This window comes from Podarcis gaigeae, assembly GCF_964106915.1.
Source record: "Podarcis gaigeae genome assembly, chromosome: 15".
Taxonomy (NCBI): Eukaryota; Metazoa; Chordata; class Lepidosauria; order Squamata; family Lacertidae; genus Podarcis; species Podarcis gaigeae.
In genome coordinates, this window is record NC_139692.1 from 38103920 (window position 1) to 38122253 (window position 18334).

Consider the following 18334-nt stretch of genomic DNA (forward strand, 5'->3'; position numbering starts at 1 on the left):
AGGAGAAAAAATCTGCGTGTTATAGAGGGAAAAATACGGTAGTTTAGAGAAGAAAAGACTGAGAGGGGATATGATAGCCTTCTTTAGATCTTTTAAGGGTTGTCATGTGAACGATGGAGCAAGCTACTCCAGAGGGTAGGACCTGATGCAATGGATTCAAATTACAACAAAGGAGATTCTGGCTAAACACTAGGAAGAACTTTCTGATGTTAAGACCTGTTCAGCAGTAGAATGGACTACCTACGAAGGACTCTGCTTCCTTGGAGGTTTTTAAGCAGAGAATGGATGGCTATCTGCCAGGAATTCTTTAGCTGTGATTGCAGGGGTTTGGACGACCCTTGGGGTTCCTTCCAAGTCTCTGAATTGGGATCAGAAGCATATAGACAAGTAGTGCAGGTTCTTCAGGACTTACTTTCTATGGTCCTGCCTATTGGTAGTAGTCAGCAGTCTTACAGCTGCTTTCTGGACTAGTTAGCAGCTTCTGGACAATCTTAAAGGGTAGCCTTACATAGAGCACATTACAGTCCTCCAGTCAGGAGGCTAGTAGAGTGGGAATTACCATCCAGGAACAGCCAAAGCTAATAGTAGGCACTCCTTGCACAAAGGTCACTCAGGCTTCCAGTTAAAAGAGTTGGCTCCAGGAGCACCTCTAGACTACAAATCTGTTCTTTCAAGGCAGGTGCAACTCTGTCCAGAACATACAATCTATTTAATTCCTGGACCAGAGAACTACCAATCCACATCTGTTATGCAGGATAGATTAGGCTGGTCTTCATCTTCCTGTCTCCATGCAGTGTGGGCATCATAGGAATTCAGGAAGCTATCTTCTAGCAAGTCAGATCATTGGTCCATCCAGCTCAGTATTGCCTACACTGACCGGCAGCAGCTCAGGTTTCAGACAAAAGATCTTCCCCAGCCCTTTTTCAGTCCATAGGCAGCATCCTCCACAAGCATAGCATTGGGAAAAGTCTGTCTCTCCTGAGCCTTGTAATGATAAGGCTTCCCCACTCAGCTGGTCATTCATGAATAAATATTAAAACACTTAAAAATACACATATTTGAATGTTTCCCTCTCCCTTCTTCACCCTGCCGTGACAAGGGGAGGATTTTATGTTGTCACATGACTGGCTTCAGGCTGTCCTGAAATGCCCTGGATTAGCCCAGTCATATTTGCTGGTATTTTGACTTAGAGTATTGTATACCAGGTTGAACAGATGTTTAACCAGTTACTTCCAAGGCGTGACAGCAACATTATTAAATGCTGAGCTGTTGAAATGGTTGCAAAGAAGTTTGGTTGCCCTACTAAAATCTCACGGGTAGTCATCTCACTGGGAAGAGGGGGAAGTTGGGACCTCTCACCCACTCAGGGATGTTCCAGGTCCCCTTTCAGAGTTTTTAGCTTTAAGTTTAAAAGCAAACAAAAAACAAAAAAAAAAACTTCCAGGACTTGATCCCCTCCCTTAGCATCTTCAGTGCCGATTGCTCCCTTAAGGCCACTGTAATTGTCTCTGCTGCGCCCATTGTGCAGCTGGGCTCATCAGCAACAGTGCTGAGGTACCAGTGACAGATCCAACAGCAGACGGTAAGGGTCTCTCTCACATACTAGCCTGGTGGGCAGATGGCAGCACAGCTGGCGGCATGAGCCCAATGAAGGGCAGGTACATGAAGCGGACTTAAATGGCCCTAAGCTGGGGGGGGGGGGACTATGGGTGGAAGAGGAAAGGTTGGGCTGAGAAACCCAAGACTCACCACTAGGTTCTTTCCCAAGGGAGGAGCCCCTCACTCCCACTAACCCAGCCACCAGGGGTTCTTGACTTTAAGCCTCGTGGTGCCAAGGCTGAGGAGAGACTGCAGCTACCCAAAAGCCTCATAGTGTGAGACTTGAAGTAACCCCCTCAGGAGCTCCAGTTTCCAGGTAAAGATTCCTGAGGAGTTAACAGTCACCATCTTTCTGCAGAGACAGACATTCAGACGGTCTCACGGTCACCACAAGGGGGAACAAAAACCCACCAATAGGGCAGCCTGCCTGGACCCTGAGGAGCCCCCCTGCGGTTCTGTCATGTGGAAGGTTGCTGAACCAAGCCACAAAGTGGGAGGGATTTGGTGTGAAGACAGGGAAGCTGGAGCTGCAGGTGCCATGGACTTTTTAGGCAGGGGCAGCTATGTTGGTGCTTCAGTGAAGCTGCCAGTTTAATTTTTCTGTGCCCTTGAAAACTGGGGTGGGAAGGGACATTACAAATATTCAGGTAAATGGAAATGCAGCTGGTAGGGCTAAAGGGGCAGGATTCAGCGTCATCCACTGAGTGGGCATTCCATCTAGTCAGGATTTGGTTAAAGAGTGCTTTACTTGTAGCAGTAGAGAAACTAATGAGTGATTTCAAATGAGATTTGCACAACCCTGAGCAATTTTGAAAATCCTTCTCCTTATTGGTTCTGATTAGTTTTCTGTGCTGTTCTTCAACTACCCATGTAAGTGCTTGTTAAGTTTTCCCTAAATGCCCAGGATTGGTGGTAATAAGAGGTTTTACAAGCATTTTCTGCTTAAGCCTTTTATAGCTGCCTGGCAGCTTGATAGGAAATTTCCCGTAGCTGTAAATGCAACATCATTAAAAGCTCATAATATAAAGGGTTATCATGAAATAAAAGGTGGTAGTAAATCTCTGCACTAAATCAAACTGTTGTGTGGCAGGCTTTGATCTTAGACGCCTGGCTGTTCTGGGCCCTAAATCAGCCTAGTTAGCATCAAGCATTTGTTGCTGGTTGTGTGTCATAGGCTGGCTCTTACAGTTCTCTTTGGCCAGAACTGTATGTCTATGACCACAAAATGTGGAACATGAATTCATTGTGGCCGGTTTCCCCTCTTGCCCCACTTCTCATTGACAGTCTCAGTGATTGGGAAGAGAGATGGGGAGATGTGGGTCTTCTCTCCTTTGCAGCAGCTTCACATCATCTCTCTATCCACTCAGGGTCTGATCCTGAGGGTCTTCTGCAGATCAAATCAGGAAATGTCCTACAAGCGACATCTAGAAATTTGCACTGTCACCAGATTTTGTATTACTGGGCTTGGAACTTCAGTATTAGGAGGCCAGCAATCTGAGTCCTGAAAGTTCATCTTCAGTTTGGTTAAAAATCTGCACCAGGGAAGAATTTCAAGTTCTTCTTTCCTAACCCGTTCACCCACTTTTCTTCCTCGATGCTCCAGGTGTGATGGAATGAAGGGAGGGATTTCCTTCTAGCAAGTGGGATGTTGCCAATGGCTGCATGCCAGGCACTGGGAAATCTTGTCCCTTTCCCCATAAGCCCTTGCTGCCTCCTTCGTACCCCCTTTCATAATGTTGCCCAGACAAGGAAGGGCTGCAGCTATCATCCCAAAAGTGTAGAGAAGGCTTCCTCAAACTCGCCCCTCCAGGTGTTTTTGGCCTACAACTCCCATGATCTCTAGCTAGCAGGACCAGTTGTCAGGGATGATGGGAATTGTAGTCTCAAAAACATCTGGAGGGGCGAGTTTGAGGAAGCCTGGTGTAGAGGCTATTAGCAGGTGTGTGGCTCCTTTGAATCTGAAGCAGACTCAGAATTTTAAAGGGATGCATTTATATACATTTTTGGAATTTATTTCTAAATTTCTGTTTTTTAATTCCAAACGGGGCCAGGAAGTCCACCCCTCATTTCTTCTCACAGTTCCCTTAGAGGAACCCAGAGGTGCAGCTGCTGGGAGACTTTCCATGAACTATGATTCACAGAAGCCAAGCAGCACAAATGGAAGCACAGGTGCATGGCGAGTGGAAAGAGGGTTGTCCCGCTGGAGGACTGGGGTCAAATGAATCGCATGCCCAGCCTGTTTTGCTTCCAAGGCATCTTGGTGCCTCCGAGTGTTTGCTGTTGCCTGGTGAGCATTGCAAGTTGGGCAAAATCTCTCAGCAAAGTGGCAGTGACCCTTTGCTAAGTGGCAGCCTCTTATGGGGAACCATGAAAAGCTGGTCAGGGCCCAAAATGTGTGGTGGTGGTGGTGGATTTAGGCTGCAAATATCTGACATAGGCAACTGCGAGCCAGTGGGCTAGTAATGTTAATGGCAGCAGCAGATAACTTTTCTATCCAGCTGTTCACCACAAAACAATGTTAAATAATATTTAGGCTACCTGTACTATTTATGCTCGGGCTGTTGTGCATTGATTTCCCCACCCGTTAGAAATTTTCACGTTTTTGGCTACAGTTCTTCATAGTCTGAACCTCCACATGCTTCCCAATTGTTTTCTCCCTCAAATCTGGAAAACCTGGGCAACTGCTTTTCAGTCCCCATGGGCCATCTACTAGTGAGAGGGTGAGAGGGTAAGAGAAAAGGATGTGGAGGCTGGGAAGAAAACCCCCCAACCCAGCCAGACCCCAGGGGATTCTTGCTTGCAGGCTCCCTTCTTTTGAGGCCTCTGTTCTTGTCAGCCCCTGTGCCTGGAATACCAGAGTAGGCTCTCTAATGATGACCTTATTATGCGTGCCACTACTGAGCCCAAAATGCACTAATTTCCTGACCCGGTGAAATATATTTTAATAAGCTTGATCTAGAGCAGCGTTTAAAGACAAAGGGAAACACTTAACGTGGCTGTCAAAATAAAGCACTCTTGGGCAGATGTTAAAAATGTTAATAGGATTAATCCATCAGAAGCACCCAGGAGAGCCTGCCCTGTTTGTATACCTCTATTTGGCATTTTAAAGCACAGGGTTAAACTATTTCTTTGGAGAGAGAAAGAGAGGGGGAAATGGATTAAATTTTGAGGTCGTGCAATTTTTCTTAAATTAGTTTATAGCTTGCTGTGCTGCCCAGTAATGCCTATATTTGATTCTATGGATTTTTAGTGCTTACCGTGGGATCTTCAATCAAACCCAGTTACCCAGGCAAGTTCATTACACTTAAAAGTTTTTTAAACCACCTCTTCCTCCCCCACCCCCGAACTTTTTAGTAGAATTCTGTCTCTCTTGATGCAACGATGGACATCTCTGTTGTGCTTTTAATAATCTCTGTAAAACATTCCTGGCTTTGTGTACTTTTGTTTCAATGGGAAATGGAACAAATACTCACCAGGGCACTAGGAAGATTTGCGCTGACAGCATCCTTTTTTGGGTTGTGACCAAAGTGAGATTTGCCATGGGCTGCATCTGTGACATACAGCTGCAGAACGCAACGAGAAGTTCCATCGTGTCACTCATGGTATTTAACATTTCATGAAATGGCTGGATGAGATCATCCAGACGTGCAATGTCTGGAGTGCGGCATCATCTGTAGATCAGTCATACCCAATTCTAACTCTCCCTTTCATCTGACCCTGGGAAGACAGTGTGAATTCTAAATAGGGGCCTTAAGTCAGCCGTGAATTAGATGAGTGTGAGCAAAATTTGAAAAGACACATGTATTGTTAGCTGGGCCGATGCTGGAGATATGTACCTTTATTGGACAGGGTTGTACTTCCCCTAAAGCAGAGCTTCCAAACTTTTCATGTTGGTGATATCCTTTTTTAGATATGCATCATTTTGCAACATAGTAATTCAGTTTTACTAGCAAACTGGAGGTTAACCTAACCCCTTTCCAGCCCTGGGAGGAGCGTGGGGAGAGTTCGCACAACAGGCCTATACAAAACAACTGGCACACTAATGTGTCACGATGCACAGTTTGGAAAGCTCTGGTTTCCAGCTTATGTGTGATTTGGGTTTGGCAATGCTCTTTGACAAATGATCATAAGCTCACAGGTAGGAATATCTGCTTTGTGTGCAAAAGGTCCCAGGTTCAAACCCCGGCATCTCCAGGGAAGACTGGGAGAAACCCCGCTCTAGTCCTGGAGAGCTGCTGCCAGTCAGTGTCAAAAATAGTGACTTGATTGGAAGCAATAGTCTAACTCAGTGTCAGCCATGTTCTTATGCCAGATGCCCCAGTAGTGACTTTGACCAATATTGAACTCTTTCCCAGAGAGGATTGACCTAGAGCCATGGTAATTCATGCTTTGGTGACATCCAGATAGGATTTGCAGCATGCTCAGTGTGGGGCTGCCCTTGAAGACTTATCAAATCTCCAAACTAGTTCAGTATTTAGCTCCCCATGCTGACTGGGGAAGGCCCCCGGAGATTGCATTATGCCAGTTTTGAAACAAGTTCATTAACTTCTAGTTGGCTTCTTGGCTCAGTGGAAGGTGCTGGGTTTGAACTTTAAAACCCTAAACCTGGGGTGGGAAAACCCTTTTCAGCCCAGGGGCTGGATAAAGAACTGGCTCGCCCTCCGAAAGCTATTTTTGACTGGGTTCAGGCTTGAGTATTCATTGATTGCCAAAATGCAGACCTTGCAGGCATCCTCTAACTCTCTAGTTTAACTTCCCCCCTCCTGGTGCCCATTAGCCCCAGCGAACACAGCCATGTTGGCACAGGCTCATGGGATTTGTAGTCCAAAACATCTGGAGTACACCTAGTCCTGCTTTAGAGACACCATGATTCAATGAGGAGGATTTCATTTGTTTATTTACATTTCTGTACCACTCCATAGTGAAGCTCTTCCAGCAGCATGTCTGTAGTCAAACCTAAGAAAATCAGATTTTGAATTGTAGCTCAACTATGAATTCTCTGGAGAGTTTTGATCAAATTCATGCCTTCCTGACCTTTGTTTCCCTTCTGTACCATGTGAACAGCTACCTATCTCTGTAGATGATAGTTGGGATGGAAGAGGCAAGGGTTCTGTGTGTTAAAGCATAGCCACAGTCCTTGTGTTACATGGGTAACTTCTGTGGGGAGTGCATGCGTCACACGCCATAGTTATTAGTTATAACTCTTGCAATGGCAGTTTTAATATTACATCCGCAAAAATTTACAGCTCTTCTGGAGCTGTGTGGATTACTGATCTGGGGGAGAAAGAAACCAGCAGTGGTATTTCATGTTCACCCAAGGATTGTAAATCAATATACAAGTTTTTAAAGTAAATTGCTCATAATAATATTACACCCCAGACATTTCCTGCTTTTGCCTTTTCCAAACGTAGCCTCAGCCTGGCCCAGTTAAAGGAATCATGAAAGAGAGTCTCTATTTACAGGAACAGCTGGGAGCCTCTTAACTCTTTGTCCAGGCTGATCAAAGGGATTGGAAACTATGTGGGGGGGGGGGAGGTTATCAAAATTTCCTTTTGCTTTATTTCTCTCTGTTCAACCTGAAGACAGTTGTTGAATTCTTGGCTTTACAATATTTTGACCTAGGTATTGTACGAACCTAACCACAGACTTGTATTTTGAAGACTACATATTCTGCAAAGGGAGGGGAAGTGCTTTTTAAAAGGATAAAATCATTGATACTGTTGGTGCTTTCCTCATCCTTGTGCATCTTCCTTTAGATGAACTTTTAGAACACTTTCCTGAGCATTGTCTCTTCTGGTTTCTTTTCATGTGGCACCTATGAAAGGCCTTAGGCTGTGAATTCAGTACATCACATTCCACTTTGCTTAATTCCCTTCAAGCCTATTGGTCACTAAAGGGCAATCCGAACTAAGCCACAGACTTGGCACTTAAATTGGGCACAGGTAAAAATGATTTGCTCTTTCCATTTTTCCTCCTGAAGCCCAAGCCTGTCTGAATGAAATCTTTGTCATCACATTTAATCCCTGTTTGAGAACATAATGGCAAGGTAAGTTTTAATGCCATACAGGTGTTTTGCCTTTTTAGAGCCAGCAATCTGGTGCTTTTGTTCAGTCCCCTATTTGTTGGGCTTTTAAAAGAATGGAATTATTAAATTACCACTCCCTCAAACAAGATGATAAAAAAGTGACCTCATAACACACCTAAAGGGGTGATGGGCTTTCCTTCACTGGAGGTTTCCTAGAGGAGAGCTGTAGCTCTTGACCATCTTCCTCCAGCAGCAGATCAGATTCGATGACCTGTAAGAACCCCTTCAACTCAAGAAACACCAGACACCACCCAGCCAAAGTTCAGCACAGTCAGTCTGTTTAAATCAGGGAGTCAATAATGTTTATTAAACAGTCCAAAAGAAGATATTTTTTACAGTTTTTCTTGAAAAGCAACAGCATACCACCAGTCAAGCATTGCGCTATCCCAAGTTCTTTTAAACCTGTCAAATTAAATGTGAGGTCAGAAGTGAATTAATGATGTTAATAATAATAATCTGTCCAAAGGTCTGCCTGCCTTCCTCTCATGATGTTGTTTGCACTGTGGAGAAAGCACTTGCTTGAACAGAGCCTCTCACCAAATTGGGGCCTAAGGGCTTCTTCGTCAAAACCAGATGTGTCCTTCTCCTCAACATGGCTGTTCAAGTAGTTAGGGAACCTATTGATGCAGGAAGCATGGGGGGGTAGAATATTATCTGTGAAAAATTGAACTCTAAATGCCGGCTTTAGCTCTCGCTGACAAATAAAGGCAGCATGAAATTGATCGGAATCCTGGGGGCTTTCTTGGGCAGCGCTGGAGCCCATTCAAAACATTAATTGTAAAATATCCGCTAATTGGAATGCCTAAATCCACTTTAGTGCTTTTGAATGGCTCTGGCGTCTTGTTTTTCTCCAGGCAATTAGAAGTGCAACACAGACAAAGGAGCTTGAGAGATCTGTTCAGCAGGGACAGGAGTGTCTGGGCCTTTGGATAACACACCAGGTTGCAATGGAGTCTCAGGTGTCCTCCTTCAAACTTTAATAAGCTGGCACAGCACAGGATCTGTAGGAGGGAAGTCTTGATCAGTACTGGCTCTGCTTCCCATCCTTTGAGGGCCAGCCTTGAAGTGACAGCAGCAACATTTACACATGTCGTATCTGCGGCAGAGGTATATTTTCCTAGAAACAAGATGCTGTGTTTTGAGTGCTTGGAAATTGTGTCCTCCCAAAAAACCTTCTTATGTCCAATAGTGTGTAAAATCTGGTTGTGCCATGCTATGCGTTAGTATTTGGGTGGGAAACCCATAGCATACAGGTGTTGTTGATGTGGGATAGTGGCTTTCGAGTTTGTGGCAATTTTTTTACACAATTGTCCGAAAGACATATTGAAAAATAAAGTAGCAACTGAGTTTTTGAGTGCAGCATTTGAATTGATTTGAGAAGAACATCATGCTTCATAAAAGGGATGCGCTCAAGATGAGGTATGGCTGTAGGGCATGGCATTTTGGGGATAAAACTTAATTTTTGCCAATTTCTTCAGAGGCGTCTTTAAAATATGTTCTTGGGTGTGAGGAATTAAATCTGTTACTGTTTTTGTGATTGGGTAACATTTAGCTTGGTAGGTCTACATTTGTCAAAGAAGCACATAATCTGCTTTCAATAATAATAATAATAATAATAATAATAATAATAATAATAATAATATCTAACTGCAAGTACTTTGCAATCGTTTTTAATGATTTCTATACAATTTTAGACACATTTTACTTACCAAGTGGAATTTGACAGTTGAAAAATTCAACACGCCCTAGTACAGCAGCCTGTGCCCCTGGATCCATTGGGCTAGGGAAGGGAATGTAGCTCAAACCAAATTGTGTCCTTTCTTGCTGTAGGCCCCAGCCTTTCCTGATGACTCCAGTCATAACATTCTTATTTTTATTGAAAGGAACACCTGAAATCACACTGAGGGTGGCCTACAGGGTTTCTTTCCTCCCCCAAGTAAAGGCAAGAAGCCAGACTTGGGAAAACATTTGACTACCACCCTCAAGCCTGATCTCCAAACTATATCTCTGATTTATATTCTTCCAGCCTGTGCTGCAAGAGGAGCAACATGGTGCTATAACTCCCATCAACCCTACCCAGCATGGCCCAATGGCCAGGGTTTTATTTACTGTTTCAAATGTATAGCCCTTCCTTCCTTCACAAGGTGAACCCAGGGCGGTTCACAATAATAACATTTACCATTTGAAAGATAACTTTAATGAATTGCAAACTGTGGTATAAAAACTCCATAAAGCTATTAGCCAAAAACCTGGATTAACATTGACAATTATAATGAAAATCTTCTATGTGTTTCTGAATGCAGAAAACTCCTTAGGGTGATCCACAGCTGGGGTGCCTCCGCTAAGAGTGCCTTATCTTGTGTCCCTGTCCCTCATGCTATTCTTATTGATAATACCACAAGCATGACCTACCCCACCATTGAAATTTTTGAAATGGATGGTACTTTGGTCCCAGGTCATTTAAAGCTTTGTACCCTAGTACACCTTGAATGGAGCCGAGCAGCTCATAGGATGAGAGGAGTTGTTGTCCGAAACATCTGGAGGAACCTTCATATTACATATTATGTGCCAAATTATGCCCTGCCGTTCTATTAAAAGCACGGTGCTTTCCTGGGTCTTAGGCAGCATTTAATAAATGTGCTATCCAGCCAAGCACTCCATAATTTTGGAACGCTAGCACCATATTTCATATTAAGCTTTGATGATGGTTTCAGAGTGCCACAAATACCAACGGCTACACTGCTTATTTGGAGAGCATCTAAAGCTTAATTATTTGGTGGGAGTGCAGATACAGCTGTTATGGGCAGTACCCATTCACTACACCTCAAAATTTTAACTCCTTGGAGTTGCAAGTTGCAGGTGATGGTATCACACTAGGAAATAATAATTGAAAGAAGCATTCTGTAGTGAAGTTGGTGCTATCCGCTTTCATAAAAACAGTTTGCCTCGTAGTAAGAACTGCACAAGGAAGTGTGCAACACATTTGGAGCAGCTGTATTCTTAGGTGTGCAAGGGTGTACAAAGCAGTGTGTAAAGGCAAGGATAGGGCAGTAGATAGACAAGTGAGGCCTGGGTTCAAACCACCATGAACTTTACTAAGTGACCTCAGGCACAGTTTCCATATCTTAGACTAACCTACCTCACAGGGTATAAGTGAAAGGTGTATGTGGATCAGAGGAAGACCCTTGTCTGCTGCTCTCAGATCCTCAGAGGAAAATATTCAAAAAAAAGTAAGAAGTCTATAAATGCAATCTGAAAGGTGTACTCCGAGGCTGGTATCGTAGAGGAGTCTTGGGATGTGTTGTGCCTCCTCTTGGGTGATGAAATGTCTCAGGCAGAGACATTGAAGAGCAGAGAATCTGAGTCACTGTTAAAAATAATCAAGGCTCCCACCCCCGCCCCAATCTACCTTTGGCTACACTACATGACCCCAAAATGGCATCATGACAACCAGGAAGCAGAGCTGTTGTATAGGCAAGCTGAGGGGCTGGTGCTATGACTGGCCAAGGATTTGTTGGAAGGGACATGGGAAAACTTCCTTTAGCTTCCAGTTGTTCGGTCCAGAAAGTAATCTGTTAAATTGTTACACATCTTTGCCTTTCAGTAGCAAACATCCAGACAAACTTCCTTCCTCTTCCATTCCTGCTGTTGCTGACACCCATCCTATCCCTCTATTGTTCACCCTGATGTTGTACACAAGTGTCATAAGAAAACATGATAGATAGATCTGGGGTGTGGCAGCTTCTGGAAGCGGGTATACTTGATAGGTGACCCACATGCCCATCCCAGCTGGCATGGCATCCAGGTGTGGACATACTGAAAATGATTTAGTTTCTGCACTTGCTTGGGTCTAGTCTCTGCAAGCAGTTTCTCTTTTCTTTCCTGCCCAGCCACTGCAACCTTGATAACCACTTCAGCACCACAACTGAAGAGCATGCCAATTAACCTCTACATTTAATGAGAATGGGACCTAGCTTTTCTTTAAGCAAATGTTTTGTGTATGGGGGACGGGCTCCGAGGACAGCTGCATTTATTTACCTGGAATGTTTTTTTCCTCCAACAGCCCTATTACCATATTTAAATGCAAGTATGTCTCTCTTAATTCATATTTTGCAGTAGTTTAGAGACACTTTAGCCTCTCACTTCTGTTCAGTTTTTCCCTGTTAGCAATACATGTAGCTACGGTAATAGAACTAGAGCTAGCAGGCTTGTAGTTGGCTGAGTTCTTTGGATCTCTTTTTCTCTCTCTTATCTTTTCCTCTGCTTTCCGAATCCTCTTTTTATTTTCTTTGCCTCTGGCCTCCATATGGTTGTCTTCATAATGAGGAACTATGAGCAGCGTAATCACTGGCTAAGAGTGCCTCCTGTCTTTTGTCATCACAACCAAAATTGGCAATACAAATTAGAGTTCTCCAAAGCTCACCTCAAATTAACTCTGAAATTACTTGAGTTCTTTGGGAAAAAATGGAAGGAACTTGGGTGATTTTTCTGAGCCACTCCAAGGGCTCAGAGAAATTATTGGCCTTTCTGCCTTCTCCTTCCTTTAAAGGTCTCCCCACACGCTCCCAGTTTCATGATCTTAATTTTGAAGTAATGGTAGCGGCAGTGAAAGCAGACCAACATGTTAGCTAACAACCTACCAGCCCATGGGGAACAGTTCGCTGAAGAGCCACTGCCCTCATTTAAGATCAAATATGGGTGGGTATATGGATTCTGTAGGGGCAAGGCAACTACATCTCCTATGCTGTCTTCTTCCCCAGAAGGCTGCTCCGACTGGATGACAGAAGTAATGAGAGAGGGTGAAAACCCTCTCCTCTCTTCACTCCATGTACTTGCAACTTTTGCTGCTGCTGCTGCCGCTGCTACAACTTCAGTGGCCGAACTGGATTGAGGGCAGCATGACCAGTTCGCCCACACAGGGCACCAAGCTGAGGGGGTGCCTTCCAGCCTCCTTCCCAAAGCCCGGCACCTCACCTACCAGATTTTGGGAAGGCGGCACGAGGGCAGTGTCAAATTTTGCCCTTGCCCAAGGCATTGTATTACCAAGATACACCCCTGTCAGTGGAAGGGAAGGGAGGAGAGTGTGTTCTGAGATGGCTGGCAGGAATAGGCAGGAGATAAGCAAGCTCACATTCTGATTAAAGCCAGGGGGGAAATTGAGGGCTTTTAAAAGCTCGCCCCTCATTTGAGTTTGTTTCTGAACCCAAGCTCAGAGGACTGCACCAGCATCCCTGGACAAAATTTGACAAAGGGCAGAAAACCCTCCCAGCATCTCCTTGTCCCTGCAGCCCGGGGCATCTTTGATTACCAGCTCCTTATTGCTTTTGAGAAGCTCCTCCTCCTCAATGGTGGCTGGTCCCTTTCATGCAGCCCCAACTGCTGCTCTACAGATCCTTGACTTGACTGTCAGCACTTACAGACTCTTGGCCTGTAGAATTGCCTTCCTCACAACCTTCTGCCCTGCCCTGTCTCAGCGGACCTATCTCAGGGTAGCCATATTCAGGAGTCTTCCTCATTCACATCTAAGCAGGGCACTGGACCAGCTCTAGGTATGAGAGGAACCCTCAACAATGAGGGGCCTTTTGGGCTCCCTCCCACATCAGTGACCTCCCCGTAGCCTTACCTGGTGGCAGCGACCCACAGCAGCAGCACTCTGATGAGTACCAGGCAGTTGTTCCATTTTTGTTTCCCACAGTGCCCCTTCCATAGCCTCCATTCAGAGCATTGTGGAGGATTAAAAGGGTGTCCCTCACTCAGCAGGGTTCCAGAAATACTTTTTAAAAAGTGTGTGTGCTGTGTATTGATGCTGGACCTGGTGGGGGCTTTGATGTTCATTGCAAAAGAGTGCAGGGCTTGGCAGGAGTTGAAGCTTGCTTCCTCCCCCGGCCACACTCATCCCTTCAAGCACTTTTCTCCTGCAGTCCAAACCACTGGACCTAAGGCTCACCGCCTGCCTTCTGCTTTGACCCGGGAGTTTCATTTTGTGCTGCTTCAATGGAAGATCCACCCACATGTTGATTTTGAATTTTTGCACAAAATAAGAAGGAATATAGGCTCCCGTCTCTGCTTTGGCAGGACCACTGGCTGCCCATTCACAACTGTGCTGAATTGCTCTGAATTTCTCTGTTATTATGTCCCATGGGCAGCTGCCACTTTTACCTTGCAGGAGAAAGGGAATGGCATCAAAGCGCTTCCACTCTTAAGACCCACCCAAACTCCTCTGCAGTCAATGCTCTCTCATACATACACACTCACAGTTGTTCCCGCTCATATTCGCCCTTAACCTGCCTCTTTTGTTGTGGCCGTTGTAAACACTGGCTGTCCGTTGCACCTTTCCTCTTACCCCTTCTTGTTTTTCCCCACGGCCAGGTTTTCCGGCAGCAGCCTACGGACCAGTAGCAGCGGCAGTGGCAGCAGCAAGAGGATCAGGTAGGGGGGGCCGTGGAAGAGGCGGCTACATGGCATACCTTCAGAATGCAGGGCCAGGTAAAAGCTCTGTCGGTATTCTATGTGGCTGCAGCTGTCCATCCCTTTCTCTGACTTTTCTCACAGTGATCTGGGGGTGCGGGGAAACCCACCAAACAAAACCAAATACTACAAGCAGAGCCCATAAGACTCAGAGCAGAGCATAGGCTGTAAGACCAGATGGTCTTTGCGGATCCACCCAGTACAAAGTACACCCTACTGGGAGCTGTCAACTGGACCTTTTATGAAAATGTCAAGAACAGCAAAAGTTTTCATTTCTCCACAGTTTGCACTGGGCTAACAATGCAATCACACTCGCACCCACATATACACACACCTGTTAATTCCTCAACTTGTTAGGGCAGCAACCTGCATCGCCAACTTTAATGTTTGGGACGAATGCAGTGAGTAAGTTACTCTCAGTGGTGGCCCAATCCAAAGCAAGAAACCACATATCCATTAATATCAACAAGGATTCCAAATTAGGGTGTTTAGGAATGCTCTATCAAACTTTGATCTATGGAGGGTACCATGATCAACCTCCTACAAATCAGCTTAGCATTCAGCTATTTAGTAAGTTCCTTTTATTCATCTGTCTCGTGAGAAAAGGGAACTATAGTGTGTGTCCCTGCCCTTTGAAATGGTGGCACTCCAGATCTGGCCAATGCGAACAGGTCTAGTATTATACAGCAATGTTTCTCAAGCTTGGGTCCCCAGATGTTGTTGGACTACAACTCCCATCACCCCTGAGCTCTGGCCTTGCTAGCTAGGGATGATGGGAGTTGTAGGCCAAAAACATCTGGGGACCCAAGTTTGAGAAAGGCTGTTACACAGAATAGGGTGAGCAGTGCAGCTTGCCTTCTCTCGTGCCATTTTTAGGTGGCAAGTCTGGTCAGCTGGACCTGGATGCTAGAAAAATAGTTCTCCCCAGTTACTTCGTAGTTCAGACATCTCACTAAAATATGGTTGGGGTGCTTAAGCATAGTTCTGGTGTGATGTTTGAATTGACAAAACCATAGTTTGCAATTGGCCAACAAACCAGAATCTGATACAGTGACGGAAGTTGATTTACAAACTGGATTTTGTGCTAACTCTGGTTTGGTTTGGTGTGATATTGATAGCCATTGTTTGACCTCCAGAAGCTGTACCAAAAGGGAGATGAGAGTGATTTGATGGACTTAGGAAGCTGAGTGGCAGAATACAACAGCAGACAAGCTGTTCTAAACTGTGGTCTGCTAGTATGTTTGGAAGCTCATACCAAGGTTTTGGTTCTAAACTAGGGTTAGCACAAACAGCGACATGGCATGATGTCTAAATTGCACCATAGTTTGAAGTCAGTTGCAGTTTTAGGAGTGCAACCTAAATCAGGGGTGTTCCACCTTGGCATAAATTGGAATGGCTCTCTGAAGAGTATAACCTTTTGCAGACATCTTTAAAAATGCTTTTTGCTCTTTGAGCTTGAATATTGTTCCATCCTTTGTTACCTGCTGCAAACTCTGGCTCCAGTTTCATGAGAAATGTGTGCCCACCTATAAAAAGCTCCACTTCCTTCCACTCTGTTCTCCAGTGCCCCTCCTGCTAGGGGAAGTAGTTAAGCCGCTATTATATCCTAGCATTCCAGTTTAGGGGAAAGTGAATTATCCCTTTGGCATAATTGAGTGAAATCATGAGTGGGCTGCTAAGACTTACCAGTGCCTCTCTTCTGCTGTATTTGCTTGTTGGCTGATACCTTGGTTGTGCCTGAAGCCATTCTGAACCCTAAATACAAAGCAAGGACAAAGGGTAGACTGCTGCTTTCAGTGGGTTTTATTGCTCCCCAATCTATCTTGCTTGCTCATCTCTGTGTACTGTCTTGTGCGTTTATCCGGCCGTTTGTTCTTGCTAATATTAACTGGGTTATTGCACTGGGGGTGGCGGTGGGGGCAATTGGAGACAACATGATTGGGCCCAAATTCCCCAGCCAGATTGTACACGTTGAGACATGTAGCAAACAATTTGGAGGTAACTGTTTTATTCAGCTCTCTCATGATGAAGCTTGTTCTTTGACATGAAAATTTCTACACTCATTAGCTATAGGCCTCTTCAAACCAACACAAAACAAAAGGTCCCAGACGTGGGGGAAGTGCTGTCAAGCAGCAACACACACACCGCAATAGACTTTGGCGGGGGTGGGGGGGAGACTGAATTATTTAGGCTCCAAAGTGGGATGTTTGGAGAACTCCGTTCCATGCAAACTGGCACTGCTTGCGGGGCTACAAAGGATTCATCCGTAGCAGTTTATCGTTGTATGTAGGGAAAGTCCAAGCGTTGGTTTGCTCAAAGATAGCAAAGGGATTTTTTTTTCCTTTCCTTTTTAAAATCCTTTTCTGAAAAGGATTCCATTTATTATTTGAGGAAGAATGGACAGATTCCCTCGTCCCTTACCTGCACTTTGGGCCCATTTGGTTCCAGTTTAATTTTAAATAGAGATGATCATTTTTCCCCACAGAAAGGACAAGTCTGATCTTCACTGTTGTCCTGTTTTAATCAGAGTGTCCCATCACAGCTGAACCTGAGTGTCAGCCAATTTCTCTGCTTGATATCATTTGGTTGTTTTTTTTTTGTTTTTTGTTTTTGTTTTTTGTTTTTTTGGATTTTTTTTTCTTTTTTAAAGAACAGATTAACTTTGTGATACCAAAAAAGAAAAAAAAAGAAAATTCTAACCCTGAAATTAACACCAACATATATGGCAAGTTTAAAGAGCAGTATGGTGCCCTGTATATATTTCTTGTGTGTTTTTGAAAAAAAATCTCTGCACTTGCAGATCTACCCTAGTGCTCCCTCAAGGAAACTGTCTGCTGATGTGCAGAAGTGGTTTCCATTGACAAAGAAGCCTCTTCGGCTCAGGGACAGCATTCCATTTGCAGCCATTTCCATCAAAGGGAATAGCATTGATAGTGAAGTGTATTTAAGAGCAATGGAGTCAGCTTCATGTTAATGGCACTCAGGCCTGATTCATTACAGAGGGGGAATGACAAATGGAAGTAATTGGCTTCAATATTTTGATGATTAGAGCAATATCACTCGGGGCACACTTGCAAGATGACTTAAGTGACTACTAAAGCGAAGGCACACCTGTGTCTTAAGATGTACGAATGTTAAATGTCTAAACCACAAGACATCAGTTCAGTGTATATTTATTGATCTCTCACTGCTGAACAGATTTGGGGGGGGGGAGGTCTGCACCCCTGTAGAAGTTTGTAGTTGGGCCCTGTGATTGCAGCACTGCCGTACACACAATTATTATTATTTATTAAAATAGTATAATACCCTATACTCTTAGGTCTCAGGGTGGTTCATAACATAAGAATTTGTGTGTTCGTGGATCTTTAAACCACACTTCATAAGGCTGGCTGTTGGATGTAGAGAATTCTGTCCTTACTCCCCACTCTGGCCTCTTGTGCATCCTGTAAGGGTACTCTGCTAATTACAATCCACAGGCAGATGACCCCTCCCTGGAGCAAGGGCCTATGCTTTTAATTTTGGTGGGGAAACATTTATTTTATTTTTATTTTTTCTTTACTAAATTGCTATACTACCTTTCATCCGAGGATCACAGGGCGATATTAGCCTGGGAGTTGGGGCTGTATGTTTCTTCGTTCATATTTATAGAAACATTTATGTACCTTCTTTCAGCCCTGAAAGGTCCCCCAAGGCAGGTTACAACAGTGAAAACACTTCTGTAATTACAACTGGAGAGCATTGAGAGAAGCCAAGAGAAAGCAAATGAAACCAGCGTCCCAGCAGGCCACAACACGAACTAAAACTTTGGCAGGAAAAAGAATGTATTGACCACTGCCTCCCTGAATGGCATTGTAGAAGGGGCCTATCTTATCTCCTTTGGGAGGGAGTTCTGCAGCTGTGGGACTATCACCAAAGAGGCTCTCCCTGGTAACCGTCATGGGCAGTGCCCATGTGCCAACCGTTAGCCAGACCATTATTAAAACCACACAATTGTTGAGGACATTGCAACCCTCCATATAAGCCAGGCCTTTACACCCACCTTGACAACATTTCACTTTCCGCTTATTATGTTATTGATGAATCAGGACCTGGGTCACATTGGCATGACGGTCTGCATCTTGGAACAAACTCTTCCAATGCACAAGTTTCACTATCAATACCACATTTCTGTTACGATTCCAA

At 44.5% G+C, this 18334-nt stretch overlaps 1 protein-coding gene across 49 annotated transcripts in view; it reads left to right on the forward strand.

Annotated features, from left to right (window-relative positions):
- Positions 1–18334, forward strand: part of MSI2 (musashi RNA binding protein 2) — a 450658-nt gene that overhangs the window by 392327 nt on the left and 39997 nt on the right. For 13 of the 49 annotated variants that reach the window (XM_083714630.1, XM_083714631.1, XM_083714642.1 and 10 more), the window contains one exon: positions 14054–14113. The exons of 5 other annotated variants lie outside the window; for them this stretch is intronic. In XM_083714630.1, coding sequence (XP_083570756.1) covers positions 14054–14113 — 60 coding nt within the window. Of the gene's footprint in view, positions 1–4849; positions 4889–11747; positions 11772–14053; positions 14171–18334 lie in introns of all 49 variants that reach the window. 31 more of the 49 variants (XM_083714661.1, XM_083714620.1, XM_083714624.1 and 28 more) reach the window with 8 other exon arrangements.